At 46.2% G+C, this 22,335-nt stretch overlaps 1 protein-coding gene and 1 non-coding gene across 2 annotated transcripts in view; both read left to right on the top strand.

Annotated features, from left to right (window-relative positions):
• atp10a (ATPase phospholipid transporting 10A) overlaps nucleotides 1–21,933 on the top strand; it is a 206,094-nt gene extending 184,161 nt beyond the window's left edge. The window contains exons 17-21 of the mRNA XM_082962802.1: nucleotides 1,958–2,158; nucleotides 6,456–6,536; nucleotides 7,901–8,005; nucleotides 9,123–9,310; nucleotides 17,926–21,933. Of these exons, the coding sequence (XP_082818928.1) occupies nucleotides 1,958–2,158; nucleotides 6,456–6,536; nucleotides 7,901–8,005; nucleotides 9,123–9,310; nucleotides 17,926–19,369 (2,019 nt within the window). The 3' untranslated portion in view covers nucleotides 19,370–21,933. The remainder of the gene's footprint in view (nucleotides 1–1,957; nucleotides 2,159–6,455; nucleotides 6,537–7,900; nucleotides 8,006–9,122; nucleotides 9,311–17,925) is intronic.
• trnaa-ugc (transfer RNA alanine (anticodon UGC)) lies at nucleotides 17,705–17,780 on the top strand. Its single transcript has one exon. It is a non-coding gene; the product is annotated as a tRNA-Ala (tRNA).
• Nucleotides 21,934–22,335: the final 402 nt, after the last annotated feature.

Raw genomic sequence — 22,335 nt, 5'->3', positions numbered from 1 at the left:
CTCCGTGACTCAGTGACTCAGCGCTTCGGTGACTCCGTGACTCAGCGCTCCGGTGACTCCGTGACTCCGTGACTCAGCGCTCCGGTGACTCGGTGACTTGGTGACTCCGTGACTCCGTGACTCAGCGCTCCGTGACTCAGCGCTCCGTGTCTCAGCGCTCCGTGACTCAGTGACTCCGTGACTCAGGGACTCCGTGACTCAGCGCTCCGTGACTCAGGGACTCAGCGCTCCGGTGACTCCGTGACTCAGCGCTCCGGTGACTCCGTGACTCCGTGACTCCGTGACTCAGCGCTCCGGTGACTCGGTGACTCCGTGACTCCGTGACTCCGTGACTCAGCGCTTCGTGACTCAGTGCTCCGTGACTCAGCGCTCCGTGACTCAGTGACTCAGGGACTCAGGGACTCAGGGACTCCGTGACTCAGCGCTCCGTGACTCAGGGACTCCGTGACTCTGCTACCGTTTTGTAGTTATTTTGTCTGGAACAGTAATCAAAGCAAACGACACAACAGGCAATCTGGAGGGGAGTTAGCCTGCATGCAGCTATTTAGACAAGCTATACGTACAACAGTATATCAACAAGCCAGATACAGACAGCCAGTCAGTAGCGATTTAATGGGAAAACGTTGGCTATCGGGAGGCAGGTATTGTTTTCAGCAACTCTGGCTGTGGCAGCGTAACTAATGAAGATGACATCGCACAAAACCCTGTTAGTTTTGGTCCGATGTGTAGACTGCGTCTTGCTTGTACTACAGCAATATCCGTTAAAACAGACAGCCTTCATAAAGTGTATATAGATTTTTTTTTGGGGGGGGGGGGAATGTTGGTTGAAATCTCCACCAAGTTTTTATTTGATTTCAGCGGTTCAGAAATATAAGGCGGAGAGAGACATGGCTACATCATCGTGTTTATCAAACTGGTTTCAGGTTCAGAAGAGAAGTAAAGTACCGTTCAGAAATAGAAGGCGGACGCATACAGCACCAGTCAACAGTTTGGACTCACCTAATCATTCCAGTGTTTATATTTTCTACATTGTAAAATAATAGTGAAGACATCAACACTATGAAATAACACATATGGAATCATGTAGTAACCAAAAACAAAAAGTGTTAAACAAATTCTTCAAAGTTTGCCTTGATGACAGCTTTGCACACTCTTGGCATTCTCTCAACCAGTTTCATGAGGTAGTCACCTGGAATGCATTTCAATTAACAGGTGTGCCTTGTTCAATTGTGGAATTTCTTTCCCCCTGAATGTGTTTGAGCCAATTAGTTGTGTTGTGGCCCTATACAGCTCGCTGAGTGCCGTCTTACTGACAGCAATTGTTTTTATTTTCCTTGCATACAGAATATTACGAAACGGTTCATTCTCGTCTCTGTTATATTATTATTGCGAGTGGCAGCCCGATACAGGTACAGGAATGTATGAAATATATCTGAATGTTTCTGAGTGTTATACCTGTAACCTCTCTTCCTCTCCCCCTCTTCCTCTTCCTCTCCCTCCCTCTCTCTCCTTCTCCCTCTCCTCCCCCCTCTCCCTCCCCCTTCCTCTCCCCCTTTCCCTCTCTCTGTCCTTCCCCCTCTTCCTCTCCCCCTCTCTCTCTCCTTCCCTCTCTTCCCCTCCCCCTCTTGCTCCCTCTATCTCTCCTTCCCCCCTTCTTCTCCCTCTCTCTCTCCTTCCCTCTCTTCCTCTCCCTCTCTCTCTCCTTCCCCCTTCCTCTCCCCCTCTCCCTCTCTCTCTCCTTCCTTTTCTCCCTCCCTCTCTCTCTCCCTCTCTCTCTCCCTCCCTCTCTTCCTCTCCCCATCTCCCTCTCTCTCTCCTTCCCTCTCTCTCTCCTTCCTCTCCCCCTCCCAACCGCTCCCCTTCCCTACCTCTCTCCTTCCCTACCTCTCTCCTTCCCTACCTCTCTCCTTCCCTCTCTCTCTCTTCCTCTCCCCATCTCCCTCTCTGTCCTCCCCAGATGTTCGTAGCACTGATCTTCTGGTACCAGTTCTACTGTGGTTTTTCTGGGTCAGCCATGATAGACCAGTGGTATCTGATCTTCTTCAACCTCATGTTCTCTGCCTTCCCTCAACTCGTCACCGGGACCCTGGATAAAGATGTGTCCTCAGAGACCCTCCAAGATCTGCCTCAGCTCTACATGAACGGACAGAACTCAGAGGTGTTAATGACTAGTGATAGATTAGAACTACATGAGTTCTACGTGAACGAGTAGAACTCAGAGGTGTTAATGACTAGTGATCGATTAGAACTACATGAGTTCTACGTTAACGAGTAGAACCCAGAGGTGTTAATGACTAGTGATAGAGGAGATCTGCCTCAGCTCTACATGAACGGACAGAACTCAGAGGTGTTAATGACTAGTGATATATTAGTTCTACATGAACGGACAGAACTCAGAGGTGTTAATGACTAGTGATAGAGGAGATCTGCCTCAGCTCTACATGAACGGACAGAACCCAGAGGTGTTAATGACTAGTGATAGATTAGAACTACGTGAACGAGTAGAACCCAGAGGTGTTAATGACTAGTGATAGATTAGAACTACGTGAACGAGTAGAACCCAGAGGTGTTAATGACTAGTGATAGATTAGAACTACGTGAGTTCTACGTGAACGAGTAGAACCCAGAGGTATTAATGACTAGTGATAGATTAGAACTACGTGAGTTCTACGTGAACGAGTAGAACTCAGAGGTGTTAATGACTAGTGATAGATTAGAACTACGTGAGTTCTACGTGAACGAGTAGAACCCAGAGGTATTAATGACTAGTGATAGATTAGAACTACGTGAGTTCTACGTGAACGAGTAGAACCCAGAGGTATTAATGACTAGTGATAGATTAGAACTACGTGAGTTCTACGTTAACGAGTAGAACCCAGAGGTGTTAATGACTAGTGATAGATTAGAACTACGTGAGTTCTACGTGAACGAGTAGAACCCAGAGGTGTTAATGACTAGTGATAGAGGAGAACTAACATAGTTCTAAGTGAACGAGTAGAACCCAGAGGTGTTAATGACTAGTGATAGAGTAGAACTAACATAGTTCTAAGTGAACGAGTAGAACCCAGAGGTGTTAATGACTAGTGATAGATTAGAACTACGTGAACGAGTAGAACCCAGAGGTGTTAATGACTAGTGATAGATTAGAACTACGTGAGTTCTACGTGAACGAGTAGAACCCAGAGGTGTTAATGACTAGTGATAGATTAGAACTACGTGAACGAGTAGAACCCAGAGGTGTTAATGACTAGTGATAGAGGAAAACTAACATAGTTCTAAGTGAACGAGTAGAACTCAGAGGTGTTAATGACTAGTGATAGATTACAACTACGTGAGTTCTAAGTGAACGAGTAGAACCCAGAGGTGTTAATGACTAGTGATAGATTAGAACTACGTGAACGAGTAGAACCCAGAGGTGTTAATGACTAGTGATAGATTAGAACTAACATAGTTCTACGTTAACGAGTAGAACCCAGAGGTGTTAATAACTAGTGATAGATTAGAACTACGTGAGTTCTAAGTGAACGAGTAGAACCCAGAGGTGTTAATGACTAGTGATAGATTAGAACTACGTGAGTTCTAAGTTAACGAGTAGAACCCAGAGGTGTTAATGACTAGTGATGGAGTAGAACTAACATAGTTCTACGTGAACGAGTAGAACCCAGAGGTGTTAATGACTAGTGATAGATTAGAACTACGTGAGTTCTACGTGAACGAGTAGAACTCAGAGGGGCGAACAGCTATGTTGATGTGTAAAGTAAATAGATAATGTGAATATATTTGTTTATAACTAGTGACTAGATAACATGGATATATACATTTACATTTTAGTCATTTTTAATGAAGATATTTTATGATAGTGATTATCTTGTCTGGTATCTATTAAAGATATATATATATATATATATATACCAGGAAATATATCCATTGGATCAAGATAACACACTTTAAAAGATGAGGAAACAGGGACATCATACCCAGCTGGCTACGGTCCAACAGGGACATCATACCCAGCTGGCTGTGGTCCAACGGGGACATCATACCCAGCTGGCTGTGGTCCAACGGGGACATCATACCCAGCTGGCTACGGTCCAACAGGGACATCATACCCAGCTGGCTATGGTCCAACGGGGACATCATACCCAGCTGGCTGTGGTCCAACGGGGACATCATACCCAGGTGACTGTGGGACATCATACCCAGCTGGCTACGGTCCAACGGGGACATCATACCCAGCTGGCTGTGGTCCAACAGGGACATCATACCCAGCTGGCTGTGGTCCAACAGGGACATCATACCCAGCTGGCTGTGGTCCAACAGGGACATCATACCCAGCTGGCTGTGGGACATCATACCCAGCTGGCTACGGTCCAACAGGGACATCATACCCAGCTGGCTGTGGGACATCATACCCAGCTGGCTACGGTCCAACAGGGACATCATACCCAGCTGGCTACGGTCCAACAGGGACATCATACCCAGCTGGCTACGGTCCAACAGGGACATCATACCCAGCTGGCTGTGGGACATCATACCCAGCTGGCTACGTTCCAACAGGGACATCATACCCAGCTGGCTGTGGTCCAACAGGGACATCATACCCAGCTGGCTACGGTCCAACAGGGACATCATACCCAGCTGGCTACGGTCCAACAGGGACATCATACCCAGCTGGCTACGGTCCAACAGGGACATCATACCCAGCTGGCTACGGTCCAACAGGGACATCATACCCAGCTGGCTGCGGTCCAACAGGGACATCATACCCAGCTGGCTGTGGGACATCATACCCAGCTGGCTACGGTCCAACAGGGACATCATACCCAGCTGGCTACGGTCCAACAGGGACATCATACCCAGCTGGCTACGGTCCAACAGGGACATCATACCCAGCTGGCTACGGTTCAACAGGGACATCATACCCAGCTGGCTGTGGTCCAACAGGGACATCATACCCAGCTGGCTGTTGTCCAACGGGGACATCATACCCAGCTGGCTACGGTCCAATGGGGACATCATGCCCAGCTGGCTACGGTCCAACGGGGACATCATACCCAGCTGGCTACGGTCCAACAGGGACATCATACCCAGCTGGCTGTGGGACATCATACCCAGCTGGCTACGGTCCAACAGGGACATCATACCCAGCTGGCTGTGGTCCAACAGGGACATCATACCCAGCTGGCTACGGTCCAACAGGGACATCATACCCAGCTGGCTATGGTCCAACAGGGACATCATACCCAGCTGGCTGTGGGACATCATACCCAGCTGGCTACGGTCCAACAGGGACATCATACCCAGCTGGCTGTGGTCCAACAGGGACATCATACCCAGCTGGCTGTGGTCCAACAGGGACATCATACCCAGCTGGCTGTGGGACATCATACCCAGCTGGCTACGGTCCAACAGGGACATCATACCCAGCTGGCTGTGGGACATCATACCCAGCTGGCTACGGTTCAACAGGGACATCATACCCAGCTGGCTGTGGTCCAACAGGGACATCATACCCAGCTGGCTGTGGTCCAACAGGGACATCATACCCAGCTGGCTGTGGTCCAACAGGGACATCATACCCAGCTGGCTGTGGTCCAACAGGGACATCATACCCAGCTGGCTACGGTCCAACGGGGACATCATACCCAGCTGGCTGTGGTCCAACAGGGACATCATACCCAGCTGGCTGTGGTCCAACAGGGACATCATACCCAGCTGGCTGTGGTCCAACAGGGACATCATACCCAGCTGGCTGTGGGACATCATACCCAGCTGGCTGTTGTCCAACAGGGACATCATACCCAGCTGGCTACGGTCCAACAGAGACATCATACCCAGCTGGCTGCGGTCCAACAGGGACATCATACCCAGCTGGCTGTGGTCCAACAGGGACATCATACCCAGCTGGCTGTGGGACATCATACCCAGCTGGCTGTTGTCCAACAGGGACATCATACCCAGCTGGCTACGGTCCAACGGGGACATCATACCCAGCTGGCTACGGTCCAACAGGGACATCATACCCAGCTGGCTGTGGTCCAACAGGGACATCATACCCAGCTGGCTGTGGTCCAACAGGGACATCATACCCAGCTGGCTGTGGTCCAACGGGGACATCATACCCAGCTGGCTACGGTACAACAGAGACATCATACCCAGCTGGCTGTGGTCCAACGGGGACATCATACCCAGCTGGCTGTGGTCCAACGGGGACATCATACCCAGCTGGCTGTGGTCCAACGGGGACATCATACCCAGCTGGCTGTGGTCCAACAGGGACATCATACCCAGCTGGCTGTGGTCCAACAGGGACATCATACCCAGCTGGCTACGGTCCAACAGGGACATCATGTCCAGCTGGTTCTGTTTTAGGACACACCTGTCCTCCAGCTTGGTAGCTGCTTCTCTGAGGGTTGTTGTTGTTGATGTGAAATGCTCATGTTTTTGTGTTTCAGGAATACAAGCCTTATATGTTCTGGATGACCATGATCGATGCCTTCTACCAAAGCCTGGTCTGTTTCTTTATACCCTACTGTGTGAGTTAGGATTGGTTACTTTATACCCTACTGTGTGAGTTAGGATTGGTTATTTTATACCCTACTGTATGAGTTAGGATTGGTTACTTTATACCCTACTGTGTGAGTTAGGATTGGTTACTTTATACCCTACTGTGTGAGTTAGGATTGGTTACTTTATACCCTACTGTGTGAGTTAGGATTGGTTACTTTATACCCTACTGTGTGAGTTAGGATTGGTTACTTTATACCCTGCTGTGTGAGTTAGGATTGGTTATTTTATACCCTACTGTATCAGTTAGGATTGGTTACTTTATACCCTACTGTATGAGTTAGGATTGGTTACTTTATACCCTACTGTGTGAGTTAGGATTGGTTACTTTATACCCTACTGTGTGAGTTAGGGTTGGTTACTTTATACCCTACTGTGTGAGTTAGGATTGGTTACGTTATACCCTGCTGTGTGAGTTAGGATTGGTTATTTTATACCCTACTGTATGAGTTAGGATTGGTTACTTTATACCCTACTGTGTGAGTTAGGATTGGTTACTTTATACCCTACTGTGTGAGTTAGGGTTGGTTACTTTATACCCTACTGTGTGAGTTAGGATTGGTTACTTTATACCCTACTGTATGAGTTAGGATTGGTTACTTTATACCCTACTGTATGAGTTAGGATTGGTTACTTTATACCCTACTGTGTGAGTTAGGATTGGTTACTTTATACCCTACTGTGTGAGTTAGGATTGGTTATTTTATACCCTACTGTGTGAGTTAGGATTGGTTACTTTATACCCTACTGTGAGAGTTAGGATTGGTTACGTTATACCCTGCTGTGTGAGTTAGGATTGGTTATTTTATACCCTACTGTGTGAGTTAGGATTGGTTACTTTATACCCTACTGTGTGAGTTAGGATTGGTTACTTTATACCCTTATGTGTGAGTTAGGATTGGTTACTTTATACCCTACTGTATGAGTTAGGATTGGTTACTTTATACCCTACTGTGTGAGTTAGGATTGGTTACTTTATACCCTACTGTGTGAGTTAGGATTGGTTCCTTTTGGAACACTTTGATGGATGAACTTAAAATACAATAACCTGTCATGACATCTTATACTATCTCTCTCTCTCACACACACACACACACACACACACACACACACACACACACACACACACACACACACACACACACACTGTTCACCCACACACACACACACACACACACACACACTGTTCACTCACTCACACATTCTCACTCAGACACTCACTCACTCTCACACACTCACTCACTCACTCACTCACACTCTCTCTCTCTCTCTCTCTCACACACACACCCTCTCTCACCACTGATCCCGTTGTCTGTCTGTCCATGTCCTCCAGGCCTATGCTGACTCTGATGTGGACTTGTTGACGTGGGGAACGCCCATCACCACCCTGGCCCTGTTCACTATACTGATACACCTGGGCTTGGAGACCAAGACCTGGGTAAAATCACACTCTCTCCCCTACGTATTCCCCTACGTCTTCCCCTACGTCTTCCCCTATTCCCCTATGTATTCCCCTACGTATTCCCCTATTCATTCCCCTATGTATTCCCCTACGTATTCCCCTATTCCCCTATGTATTCCCCTACGTATTCCCCTATTCCCCTATGTATTCCCCTACGTATTCCTCTACGTATTCCCCTATTCCCCTATGTATTCCCCTACGTATTCCCCTACGTATTCCCCTACGTATTTACTGATTGTCTAATCCTATTTATTTTCAAGTACTTTCAAAGCCTCAATTACAAAATATTGAGTATGGGTTACTTTGTAAATCAATTCATTTGAAATCTAAGTTAAGAGTTTTGGATTTTTATTTTTTAGGATGAATAAAAGCCTTTTTGAATTTCCAGTGAATCAAGTCATTTGGAAGTTGTTAATTCATAGATAGACCTCGTTGATTAGATTGAACCAGAAGACTGCAGCATCAGTGACTGTATATCAGGCTGACAGTTAGTGCTCTAATCCCGTTTGTTCCCCTCTTCCTCCTCTCCCCTCTTCCTCCTCTTCCTCCTCTTCCTCTCCCATCTTCCTCCTCCTCTTCCTCCTCTCCCCTGTTCCTCCTCTCCCCCCTCTCCATCTTTCTCCGCTTTTGCCGCTCCCATCATCTTCCTCCTCTCCCCTCTTCTTCTCCATCTCCCTTTTCTCCATCTCCCTCATCTTCCTCCTCTCCATCCTCTTCCTCCTCTCCATCCTCTTCCCTCCGCTTCCTCTTCTTCTGTCCTCTTCCCTCTTCTTCCTCCTCTCCCCTCATCTTTCTCCTCTCCATCCTCTTCCTCCTCTCCATCCTCCTCTCCCTCCGCTTCCTCCTCTCCTCTCGCCTCATCTTTCTCTTCTGTCCTCTCCCTCTTGCCTCCTCTCCATCATCTTCCTCCTCTCCCCTCTTCTCCAACTCCCTTTTCTCCATCCTCTTCCTCCTCTCCATCCTCCTCTCCCTCCGCTTCCTCCTCTCCTCTCCCCTCATCTTCCTCTTCTGTCCTCTTCCCTCTTCTCCCTCCTCTCCCTCCTCTCCCCTCCTCTCCCTCCTCTCCCCTCCTCTCCTCTCTTTTTCCCTCCAGACGTGGATGAACTGGTTGTCCATCACCTTCAGTGTGGGTCTGTTCTTTACTGTGGCTCTGTGTTACAACGCCTCCTGTCCCACATGCTTCTCCCCCTCCAACCCTTACTGGACCATGCAGAGACTGCTGGGGGAACCACTCTTCTACCTGCTCTGTGTCATCACTCCTGTAGCCGCCCTGCTGCCCAGGTTAGTAAGGGGGAGGTGTGTGAGTGTGTATGAGTGTGTGGGGTGTGCAGGTTGTTGTTTAAGAGTCCGCTGTTATTAATTAACAGCCTTTCAATGTTTATTCCAAGTAACTGGTATTTCTATCCCAGATGTGCGCTGTCTGGTCTGTCTGTCTGGTCTGTCTGTCTCTGTCTGGTCTGGTCTGTCTGTCTGTCTGTCTCTGTGTTGTGTCGTCTGGTCTGTCTGTCTGTGGATGTCAAATCAAATCAAATGTTATTTGTCACATGTGCCAAATACAACAGGTGTAGTAGACCTTACAGTGAAATGCTGAATACAACATGTGTAGTAGACCTCACAGTGAAATGCTGAATACAACAGGTGTAGTAGACCTCACAGTGAAACGCTGAATACAACAGGTGTTGTAGACCTCACAGTGAAATGCTGAATACAACAGGTGTAGTAGACCTTACAGTGAAATGCTGAATACAACAGGTGTAGTAGACCTTACAGTGAAATGCTGAATACAACATGTGTAGTAGACCTCACAGTGAAATGCTGAATACAACAGGTGTAGTAGACCTCACAGTGAAATGCTGAATACAACAGGTGTAGTAGACCTCACAGTGAAATGCTGAATACAACATGTGTAGTAGACCTTACAGTGAAATGCTGAATACAACAGGTGTAGTAGACCTTACAGTGAAATGCTGAATACAACAGGTGTAGTAGACCTCACAGTGAAATGCTGAATACAACAGGTGTAGTAGACCTCACAGTGAAATGCTGAATACAACAGGTGTAGACCTTACAGTGAAATACTGAATACAACAGGTGTAGTAGACCTCACAGTGAAATGCTGAATACAACAGGTGTAGTAGACCTTACAGTGAAATGCTGAATACAACAGGTGTAGTAGACCTTACAGTGAAATGCTGAATACAACAGGTGTAGTAGACCTCACAGTGAAATGCTGAATACAACAGGTGTAGTAGACCTTACAGTGAAATGCTGAATACAACAGGTGTAGTAGACCTCACAGTGAAATGCTGAATACAACAGGTGTAGTAGACCTTACAGTGAAGTGCTGAATACAACAGGTGTAGTAGACCTTACAGTGAAATGCTGAATACAACAGGTGTAGTAGACCTTACAGTGAAATGCTGAATACAACAGGTGTAGTAGACCTTACAGTGAAATGCTGAATACAACAGGTGTAGTAGACCTTACAGTGAAATGCTGAATACAACAGGTGTAGTAGACCTTACAGTGAAATGCTGAATACAACAGGTGTAGTAGACCTTACAGTGAAATGCTGAATACAACAGGTGTAGTAGACCTTACAGTGAAATGCTGAATACAACAGGTGTAGTAGACCTTACAGTGAAATGCTGAATACAACAGGTGTAGTAGACCTTACAGTGAAATGCTGAATACAACAGGTGTAGTAGACCTCACAGTGAAATGCTGAATACAACAGGTGTAGTAGACCTTACAGTGAAATGCTGAATACAACAGGTGTAGTAGACCTTACAGTGAAATGCTGAATACAACAGGTGTAGTAGACCTCACAGTGAAATGCTGAATACAACAGGTGTAGTAGACCTCACAGTGAAATGCTGAATACAACAGGTGTAGTAGACCTTACAGTGAAATGCTGAATACAACAGGTGTAGTAGACCTTACAGTGAAATGCTGAATACAACAGGTGTAGTAGACCTCACAGTGAAATGCTGAATACAACAGGTGTAGTAGACCTTACAGTGAAGTGCTGAATACAACAGGTGTAGTAGACCTTACAGTGAAATGCTGAATACAACAGTTGTAGTAGACCTTACAGTGAAATGCTGAATACAACAGGTGTAGTAGACCTTACAGTGAAATGCTGAATACAACAGGTGTAGTAGACCTTACAGTGAAATGCTGAATACAACAGGTGTAGTAGACCTTACAGTGAAATGCTGAATACAACAGGTGTAGTAGACCTTACAGTGAAATGCTGAATACAACAGGTGTAGTAGACCTTACAGTGAAATGCTGAATACAACAGGTGTAGTAGACCTCACAGTGAAATGCTGAATACAACAGGTGTAGTAGACCTCACAGTGAAATGCTGAATACAACAGGTGTAGTAGACCTTACAGTGAAATGCTGAATACAACAGGTGTAGTAGACCTTACAGTGAAATGCTGAATACAACAGGTGTAGTAGACCTTACAGTGAAATGCTGAATACAACAGGTGTAGTAGACCTCACAGTGAAATGCTGAATACAACAGGTGTAGTAGACCTCACAGTGAAATGCTGAATACAACAGGTGTAGTAGACCTTACAGTGAAATGCTGAATACAACAGGTGTAGTAGACCTCACAGTGAAATGCTGAATACAACAGGTGTAGTAGACCTCACAGTGAAATGCTGAATACAACAGGTGTAGTAGACCTCACAGTGAAACGCTGAATACAACAGGTGTAGTAGACCTCACAGTGAAACGCTGAATACAACAGGTGTAGTAGACCTCACAGTGAAATGCTGAATACAACAGGTGTTGTAGACCTCACAGTGAAATGCTGAATACAACAGGTGTAGTAGACCTTACAGTGAAATGCTGAATACAACAGGTGTAGTAGACCTCACAGTGAAACGCTGAATACAACAGGTGTAGTAGACCTCACAGTGAAATGCTGAATACAACAGGTGTAGTAGACCTTACAGTGAAATGCTGAATACAACAGGTGTAGTAGACCTCACAGGGAAATGCTGAATACAACAGGTGTAGTAGACCTTACAGTGAAATGCTGAATACAACAGGTGTAGTAGACCTTACAGTGAAATGCTGAATACAACAGGTGTAGTAGACCTTACAGTGAAATGCTGAATACAACAGGTGTAGTAGACCTTACAGTGAAATGCTGAATACAACAGGTGTAGTAGACCTTACAGTGAAATGCTGACTTACAAGCCCTTAACCCACAGTGCAGTTTAAAGAAAAATAAGTCTTATGTAAAGAAATAGAAAATAAAAGTAACAAATAATTAAACAGCTGCAGTAAAATAACAATGTGGAGGCTATATACAGGGGGTACCGGTACAGAGTCAATGTGGAGGCTATATACAGGGTGTTACGGTACAGAGTCAATGTGGAGGCTATATACAGGGGGTTCCGGTACAGAGTCAATGTGGAGGCTATATACAGGGGGTTCCGGTACAGAGTCAATGTGGAGGCTATATACAGGGGGTACCGGTACAGAGTCAATGTGGAGGCTATATACAGGGGGAACCGGTACAGAGTCAATGTGGAGGCTATATACAGGGGGAACCGGTACAGAGTCAATGTGGAGGCTATATACAGGGGGTACCGGTACAGAGTCAATGTGGAGGCTATATACAGGGGGTACCGGTACAGAGTCAATGTGGAGGCTATATACAGGGGCTATCGGTACAGAGTCAGTGTGTTTGCTATATACAGGGGGTACCGGTACAGAGTCAATGTGGAGGCTATATACAGGGGGTACCAGTACAGAGTCAATGTGGAGGCTATATACAGGGGGTACTGGTACAGATTCAATGTGTGGGGGCACAAGTTAGTTGAGGTAATTGAGGTAATGTAGGTAGAGTTAAAGTGACTATGTATAGATGATAAACAGAGAGTAGCAGCAGTGTTAACGTGGGGTCTGGGTAGCCCTTTGATTAGCTGTTCAGGAGTCTTATGGCTCGGGGGTAGAAGCTGTTAAGGAGCCTTTTGAACCTAGACATGACGCTCCAATTAATTTTTTTATTTTACCTTTATTTAACTAGGCAAGTCAGTTAAGAACAAATTCTTATTTTCAACGACGGCCTACAGGGAACAGTGGGTTAACTGCCTTGTTGAGTCTTTGACAATTGTTAGGGCCTTCCTCTGACACCGCCTGGTATAGAGGTCCTGGATGGCAGGAAGCTTGGCCCCAGTGATGTACTGGGCTGTACACACTACCCTCTGTAGTGCCTTGCGGTCGGAGGCCGAGCAGTTGCCATACCAGGCGGTGATGCAACCAGTCAGGATGCTCTTGATGTATAGAACCTTTTGAGGATCTGAGGACCCATGACAAATCTTTTCACTAACCTGAGGGGGGAATAGGCTTTGTCGTGCCCTCTTCATGATTGTCTTGGTGTGTTTGGACCATGATAGTTTGTTGGTGATCAGGCCTACCACTGTTGTCATCGGCAAATTTAATGATGGTGTTGGAGTCGTGCCTGGCCGTGCAGTCATGAGTGAACAGGGAGTACAGTAGGGGACTGAGCACGCACCCCTGAGGGGCCCCAGTGTTGAGGATCAGCGTGGTGAATGTGTTGTTACCTACCCTTACCACCTGGGGGCAGCCCGTCAGGAAGTCCAGGATCCATTTTGCAGAGGGAGGTGTTTAGTCCCAGGGTCCTTAGCTTATTAATGAGCTTTGAGGGCACTATGGTGTTGAATGCTGAGCTGTAGTCAATGAACAGCCTTCTCACATACAGTTGAAGTCGGAAGTTTACATACACCTTAGCCAAATACATTTAAACTCCGTTTTTCACAATTCCTGACATTTAATCCTAGTAAAAATTCCCTGTCTTAGGTCAGTTAGGATCACCACTTTATTTTAAGAATGTGAAATGTCAGAATAATAGTAGAGAGTGATTTATTTCAGCTTTTATTTCTTTCATCACATTCCCAGTGGGTCAGAAGTTTACACACTCAATTAGTATTTGGTATCATTGCCTTTAAATTGTTTAACTTGGGTCAAACATTTCAGGTAGCCTTCCACAAGCTTCCCACAATAAGTTTGGTGAATTTTGTCCCATTCCTCCTGACAGAACTGGTGTAACTGAGTCAGGTTTGTAGGCCTCCTTGCTCGCACACGCTTTTTCAGTTCTGCCCACAAATTTTCTATAGGATTGAGGTCAGGGCTTTGTGATGGCCACTCCAATACCTTGACTTTGTTGTCCTTAAGCCATTTTGCCACAACTTTGGAAGTATGCTTGGGTCATTGTCCATTTGGAAGACGCATTTGCGACTAAGCTTTAACTTCCTGACTGATGTCTTGAGATGTTGCTTCAATATATCTTCCAAGCTGTTTAAAGGCACAGTCAACTTAATTTTCCTGCCTCATGATGCATCTATTTTGTGAAGTACACCTGTCCCTCCTGCAGCAAAGCACCCCCACAAGATGATGCTGCCACCCCCGTGCTTCACGGTTGGGATGGTGTTCTTCGGCTTGCAAGCCTCCCCCTTTTTCCTCCAAACATAACAATGGTCATTATGGCCAAATAGTTATATTTTTGTTTCATCAGACCAGAGGACATTTCTCCAAAAAGTACTATCTTTGTCCCCATGTGCAGTTGCAAACCGTAGTCTGGCATTTTTAATGGCAATTTTGGAGCAGTGGCTTCTTCCTTGCTGAGCAGCCTTTCAGGTTATGTCGATATAGGACTCGTTTTACTGTGGCTATAGATACTTGGTCTGTTTGGTCTGGTCTGGTCTGTTTGGTCTGGTCTGGTCTGGTCTGTCTGGTCTGGTCTGTTTGGTCTGTCTGGTCTGGTCTGTTTGGTCTGGTCTGGTCTGTCTGGTCTGGTCGGTCTGGTCTGCTTGGTCTGTCTGGTCGGTCTGGTCTGCTTGGTCTGTCTGGGACTATGTCCCAAATGGCACCCTATTCCCTGTATAGTGCCCTACTATAGGCCAGAGCCCTGTATAGTGCCCTACTATAGGCCAGAGCCCTGTATAGTGCCCTACTATAGGCCAGAGCCCTGTATAGTGCCCTACTTTAGACCAGAGCCCTGTATAGTGCCCTACTTTAGGCCAGAGCCCTGTATAGTGCCCTACTTTAGACCAGAGCCCTGTATAGTGCCCTACTTTAGACCAGAGCCCTGTATAGTGCCCTACTTTAGGCCAGAGCCCTGTATAGTGCCCTACTTTAGGCCAGAGCCCTGTATAGTGCCCTACTTTAGACCAGAGCCCTGTATAGTGCCCTACTTTAGACCAGAGCCCTATATAGGGAATAAAAGTAGTGCACTTTATATAGATGTCTGAATCTCAAAGCGAACACTTGGCTCCTAAGCCCTTTATGTTTATGTTTAAAATGTTTATCAAGTGGCCAATTGCTGATGTGTTCGATAGTGATAGTCCACAAGTGTTTTGTCCAAAATGAACATTGAGACGATACGCACTCGAAGTAAAAAAAAACAATCTAAATCCATTTGTGAGCATTTTTCCGGGACCTGTCTTGTGCTAGCATGACTCGTTATGGAACATGGGCAGTGCACTCAGGCAGTGACAGACGCAAACTCAGATAGACAGGGAGAAAGTTGTAAAAACAAAACCACTCTCTCCTTAGAGAGATTCAAGTTCTTCAATGTCCACATCACCAAGGATCTAACATGGTCCAACAAAACGCCTCTTCCCCCCTCAGGAGGCTGAAAAGATTTGGCATGGGCCCTCAGATCCTCCAAAAAATGTATTCAGCTGCACCATCGAGAGCATCTGTGGTTAGCTTCTCTTTCGTTTCATATTAAATGGTTGGCTCAGGTTTAGCTAAATGGAAAAGTTTTTGTGTACATTATCAAACGTCAGATATACCACTCCTTCAATCACTAAACTCATCTGCTAAATGGAAAAATGTGTGACAGATTTATTTATTTTTGTTGACTTATTCAGACTATTTTTGATGACTAAGTAGTTTTGACGATGTTGTTGCTAGGTAACAATGAGATTCATGGGAAGAAGTTTCTGCCAAGGACACCGAGTCCACAAATGATGCCCACTCAATAGAGAGGCTTGCGAAGGACTCAATGGAGCCCTCGATTTTTATTTTATTTTATTTCACCTTTATTTAACCAGGTCGGCCAGCTGAGAACAAGTTCTCATTTACAACTGCGACCTGGCCAAGATAAAGCAAAGCAGCGTGACAAATACAACACTGAGTTACACATAAACAAATGTACAGTCAATACCACAATAGAAAAGAAAAATTGAGAAAATCTATGTACAGTGTGTGCAAATGTAGAAGAGTAGGAAGGTAAGGCAATAAATAGGCCCTAGAGGTGAAAATAATTACAATTTAGCATTAATACTGGAGTGGTAGATGTGCAGATGATGATGTGCAAGTAGAGATACTGGGGTGCAACAGAGCAAGAGGGTACGTAATAATATGGGGATGAGGTAGTTGGGTGTGCTATTTACAAATGGGCTATGTACAGGTACAGTTTATCTGTAAACTGCTCTGACAGCTGATACTTAAAGATAGAGAGGGAGATGTAAGTCTCCAGCTTCAGTGATTTTTGCAGTTCGTTCCAGTCATTGGCAGCAGAGAACTGGAAGGAAAGGCTGCCAAAGGAGGTGTTGTTTAGGGGATGACCAGTGAGATATACCTGCTGGAGCGCGTGCTACGGGTAGGTGTTGCTATGGTGACCAGTGAGCTGAGATAAGGCGGGGCTTTACCTAGCAAAGACTTATAGATGACCTGGAGCCAGTGGGTTTGGCGACTGATATGTAGTGAGGGCCAGCCAACGAGAGCATACAGGTCGCAGTGGTGGGTAGTATATGGGGCTTTGGTGACAAAACGGATGGCACTGTGATAGACTGCATCCAATTTGCTGAGTAGAGTGTTGGAGGCTATTTTGTAAATGACATCGCCGAAGTCAAGGATCGGTAGGATAGTCAGTTTTACGAGGGTATGTTTGGCAGCATGAGTGAAGGATGCTTTGTTGCAAAATAGGAAGCCGATTCTAGATTTAATTTTGGATTGGAGATGCTTAATGTGAGTCTGGAAGGAGAGTTTACAGTCTAACCAGACACCTAGGTATTTATAGTTGTCCACATATTCTAAGTCAGAACCGTCCAGAGTAGTGATGCTGGACGGGCGGGCAGGTGCGGGCAGCGATCGGTTGAAGAGCATGCATTTAGTTTTACTTGCATTTAAGAGCAGTTGGAGGCCACGGAAGGAGAGTTGTATGGCATTGAAGCTCGTCTGGAGGGTTGTTAACATAGTGTCCAAAGAAGGGCCAGAAGTATACAGAATGGTGTCGTCTGCGTAGAGGTGGATCAGAGAATCACCAGCAGCAAGAGCGACATCATTGATGTATACAGAGAAAAGAGTCGGCCCAAGAACTGAACCCTGTGGCACCCCCATAGAGACTGCCCGAGGCCCGGACAACAGGCCCTCCGATTTGACACACTGAACTCTATCAGAGAAGTAATTGGTGAACTCGATGACTCGACAACTAGCGTTTAAGATTGACTCGTGAACAGGCATATCGAGTGATGCCGTGCTCGAAGAGTTCAGTTTGAGATTCAAACATTGAATGCTTGAGTGCCCGACAATGGTGCAATCTGGTCAAAAGTAGCCAACCCGTAGGGCTCTATTCAGTAGTGCACTATATAGAGAGTATGGTTTCATCACCCTGACTCAGGTCCCGTGTGGCTCAGTTGGTAGAGCATGGTGTTTGCAACGCCAGGGTTGTGGGTTCGATTCCCACGGGGGACCAGTACGGGGAGAATTTTTTTTTAATGAAATGTATGCATTCACTACTGTAAGTTGCTCTGGATAAGAGCGTCTGCTAAATGACTAAAATGTTAACAAAAAAAGTTACATTTTTTTCCTCTCCTTTCTCTCTCTCTCTCTCCATTCAGATACTTCTACAGGGCATGTCAGAGCTCTCTGTTCCCCACTCCAGTCCAGGTTGGCAGGCAGCTGGACAAACTGCCCAGTGACACACGTAGAAACATCCTCAGTCTCAGCCGGGTCCAGGCCGGGTCACTTCTTCATCTCAGACCGCCCTTCCTGTCTTCGCTTTCCTTCGCCGGACCCTTGACTAAAGACTGCAGCCACAGGACCACCTCCACCCAGAACCAGTACAGCTTCACCAGGGGCCCGGCCAAGAGCCCCGAGGGCTGTCTGGACCTATCCTTACGAGGGGATGAGGCTGGGAAGGTTCAGGGGAAGGGCTGGGGCAGTCCTGGAGACAGTCAGAGGAGGCTTGAAGATGATGATCAGTACACACTAGCCTCCACAGAGACTGATACTCTGCCTTATACCAAAGCCAAAGAAGCTCCTCAGCCTGAGGCTGGGAGTATGGCTGGGGCTGGGAGTATGGCTGGGGCTGGGAGTATGGCTGGGGCTGGGAGTATGGCTGGAGCTGGGAGTATGGCTGGAGCTGGGAGTATGGCTGGAGCTGGGAGTATGGCTGGGGCTGGGAGTATGGCTGGAGCTGGGAGTATGGCTGGGGCTGGGAGTATGGCTGGGGCTGGGAGTATGGCTGGGGCTGGGAGTATGGCTGGAGCTGGGAGTATGGCTGGGGCTGGGAGTATGGCTGGGGCTGGGAGTATGGCTGGAGCTGGGAGTATGGCTGGAGCTGGGAGTATGGCTGGAGCTGGGGCTGGAGCAGGGACTGGGAGTATGGCTGGAGCAGGGGCTGGGAGAATGGCTGGAGCAGGGACTGGGAATATGGCTGGAGCAGGGACTGGGAATATGGCTGGAGCAGGGACTGGGAATATGGCTGGAGCAGGGGCTGGGAGAATGGCTGGAGCAGGGGCTGGGAGTATGGCTGGAGCAGGGGCTGGGAGTATGGCAGGGGCTGTAGCAGGGGCTGGGAGTATGGCTAGAGCTGGGGCTGGGAGTATGGCTGGAGCAGGGGCTGGGAGCATGGCAGGTGCTGGGAGTATGGCAGGGGCTGGGGCTGGATCAGGGGCTGGGAGCATGGCTGGAGCAGGGGCTGGGAGCATGGCAGGGGCTGGGAGCATGGCAGGGCCTGGGCCTGATGACCTCCAGGCTCCTCTCACCCAGGACAATGACTGTCAGGACATTAGTCTTCTTGATCTCTCGGACCTGAGTCTATCCAGCTTGATCACTTCCACACCCCTTCTGACCACACCCCAGTCAGAAACCATCCAACTGACTCTGCCCCCTGCTGGTGGCTCCCAGTCTGCAGCCTACAGGCGGAACTATGAGAACCATGACACTACGGCACACAGACCACCACCTGAACACAGGTTCCTCCCACCTACAGACAAACCAGACCACCCTCAGACCACCTGTCCTAAAGAACACTCGTGGCTCCAAACCACCTCTCTATGATGTATTATAACCTTTATATCTATATATTATTCCTCTCAGATTTACATGATAGCTCTATTGAATTCTATTTTTCAAGAGGATTATTTTATCAAAAGTCATTATCATCATTATCATGTACATTTTAGATGTTTTATGTTATAGGTCCAATAGCAGCCGCTTTTTTATCTCCATATCAAATCATTTCTGGGTAACAATTTAACTTCCTTAACTTGATTGATTGTTTTCAATTAAAAAGGTTCAAAAAGAAACAAAAAAAAATAGCTTCCTTGACAATATCAATTTCTCAAGCAAGAATTTAGCTAGGACTGCCTGGGAGTGGTTTGAGTGGGGAGGGGGGAAAACTGAAAATTAAAACCTTTTTCTTATTGGTCTGTGAACTAATATACCGCATGGTGATGTCACCAGGCAAGCCAAAACGACATCCCACCAAAACAGGCTGAGATTTGAGGTAGTCTTTTCAAACAGCTTTTAACACTAAAAGGGGCATTATTATAGTTTTCACAATTTCACAGTATTATTACAATATCATATTGTGGAAATATACACTCACCGGACATTTTATTAGGTACACCCATTTAGTACCGAGTCGGACCCCCCCTTTGCCTACAGCGCCTGAATTCTTTGTGGGCATGGATTATAAAAGGTGTTGGAAACATTCTACAGGGATGTTGGTCCATGCTGAGACGATGGCATCACACAGTTGCTGCTGATTGGACGGCGGTACATTCATGCCGCCAGCAGCCTGTTCCATCTCATTCCAAAGATACTCTATTGGGTTTGGACAGCAACAGTGTTTCACGTGGCTGTGGCGTTAAAATCGTTGCTCGATTGGTATCAAGGGACCTAAACGTGTGCAAGCAAAACATTCCCCACGGCACCATCCTGTACCATTTGAGACCAGGCGGGATACTGACGCAACAGAAATCGTGATTCGACGGACCATTGCACTGGGCCTTTTATATAAAAATACAAAAAAAATAATAATCAGAGTAGAGTTTATGCAACTGGACTTTCTATGTTTATTAGAATTTTGGAAGAAAGATGTCCTTTATTTTAAACTGGAGAGGATTTTGTTTGAAACCAGAGAGCAGTAACCACAGGCTTTCTGTTATCAGTGTGTTTGGAACTATTTCTTCTCTCTGATGGGGAGGAGCACAGAGCTACTGTTCTCCTTCGTATCCATCCCCTTCAGCGATACCTGGTAACCTATTCACCCTGTACCAAAGTGCCGTTGCTCTTAAATGGTTATTTAATAATAATTAGGTCGGTGTTTATTTCTTCTATTTCACACGTGTACAAGAAGAGTGTATTATACACATGTGAATTGGAAATTTATATATATATATTTTTTTTTTGCACATCCCAACCTCCCCCTGAGACATAGCCTCGGAGAGCGGGGTCAAGGCCTGGGATCAGCCATTATTGATGGCGAGCCTGGAGCAATTAGATTTTAGTTCCTTGCTCAATGGCACGTCGACAGATTCCCCCCCTCCCCGGTCATTTCGGGGATTCCAGCCAGCGACCTTTCGGTTACTGGCCCAACAGTCTTAACCCGCTAGGCTTCCTGCCTTTCAGTGTTCCTCCTTAATGTACTGTAAGCAGGGCTTGATGCAGGGCTTGATGCAGGGCTTGATGCAGGGCTTGATGCAGCCAATGCTACCTGCTTGTTTAGAAGTCTGCTTCTCAGAAGCAATGTGCCGTTAACAGTGTGCTATAGCTTGAAAATAAATACATGTGAGACTGGATGAAAACATAATGATGTTTGTTTCCAACATTAGGGCTGTTTTCATAAAGAAGTTAGATTTAGTATCGTGTTTTTCTTCCTTGCTTGTGTCTTCCCCGACCCTATGAGTTACCTGTGTTGCGTCCCAAATTGGCACCCTATTCTCTGTATAGTGCCCTATATTTGACCAGGACTCATTGGGAATAGGGTACCATTGAGAACTAAAAGTTACTTAGTTAGAGCTATTGAGATTATCGCTGCAAAGCGGATGCTAATTTCCTACTTTAATCTCAATGTAATAAACTGTCACATTCCAATATGCAGAGAAACTCTGTAACAAGCCAAATAATACACCAACAAGTGGATTTTGTAAACTATTTTTGAATGATGGTTTCTTTTTCACACGTTGATGTAAAATGGGTCATTCCGTATGACATTCTTACAACAACAACAAAAAATGTTTTTCCTAATGCTGTTTGTGTTGTTGTAGAATATTGAAATGGAAGAGTTAATTGCATCCATACCAAAGCCAAATCTTTTGTCACTCAACATTATTATATTCTTCAGTTTAGATGAAGTTAAACCATCTCAAAGTGTTGTCAGGTCAGTGTCCATATTGTGATGCTCTCTTTAAGCCAAATACACATAAAGTAAGTGCTGGTTCCTGAACTGCAGGGACGTTTTAAGCAGTCTATGGTTTTCTTGATGTTTTTAAAATGACTGTTTGCTGCCTTTGTCTTTTCATAAATCATACCAGCCTTTATGAAATGTTCCTTTATGTGCCAGGAAGCCATGTGCCTTAACACTGGATGAATTAAATATATTTCTTCATACATTCTCATCATATTGGTCAGTTAATTGAGAAGGATAACAAATAAATGAATCGTTTTTCTTAATGTTTTTTTAAACAGACACGATGCAGTAGTACATTTCTTTTCATTTAAAGCGTTTTGGTTGACTGTGTTTGTTTGGATAGGAGTGTAAAGTCCGTCTCTGTTCCCTCCGTCTCTGTTCCCTCCGTCTCTGTTCCCAGGTTCCCTCTGTCTCTGTTCCCTCCATCTCTGTTCCCAGGTTCCCTCCGTCTCTGTTCCCTCTGTCTCTGTTCCCTCCATCTCTGTTCCCAGGTTCCCTCCGTCTCTGTTCCCTCTGTCTCTGTTCCCTCCATCTCTGTTCCCAGGTTCCCTCCGTCTCTGTTCCCTCCGTCTCTGTTCCCTCTGTCTCTGTTCCCTCCATCTCTGTTCCC

Source organism: Salmo salar, chromosome 16 (assembly GCF_965601325.2).
Source record: "Salmo salar chromosome 16, fSalSal1, whole genome shotgun sequence".
NCBI lineage: Eukaryota > Metazoa > Chordata > Actinopteri > Salmoniformes > Salmonidae > Salmo > Salmo salar.
The sequence above is the reverse complement of the archived record's forward strand: the minus strand, read 5'-3'. Positions and strand labels throughout refer to the sequence as shown.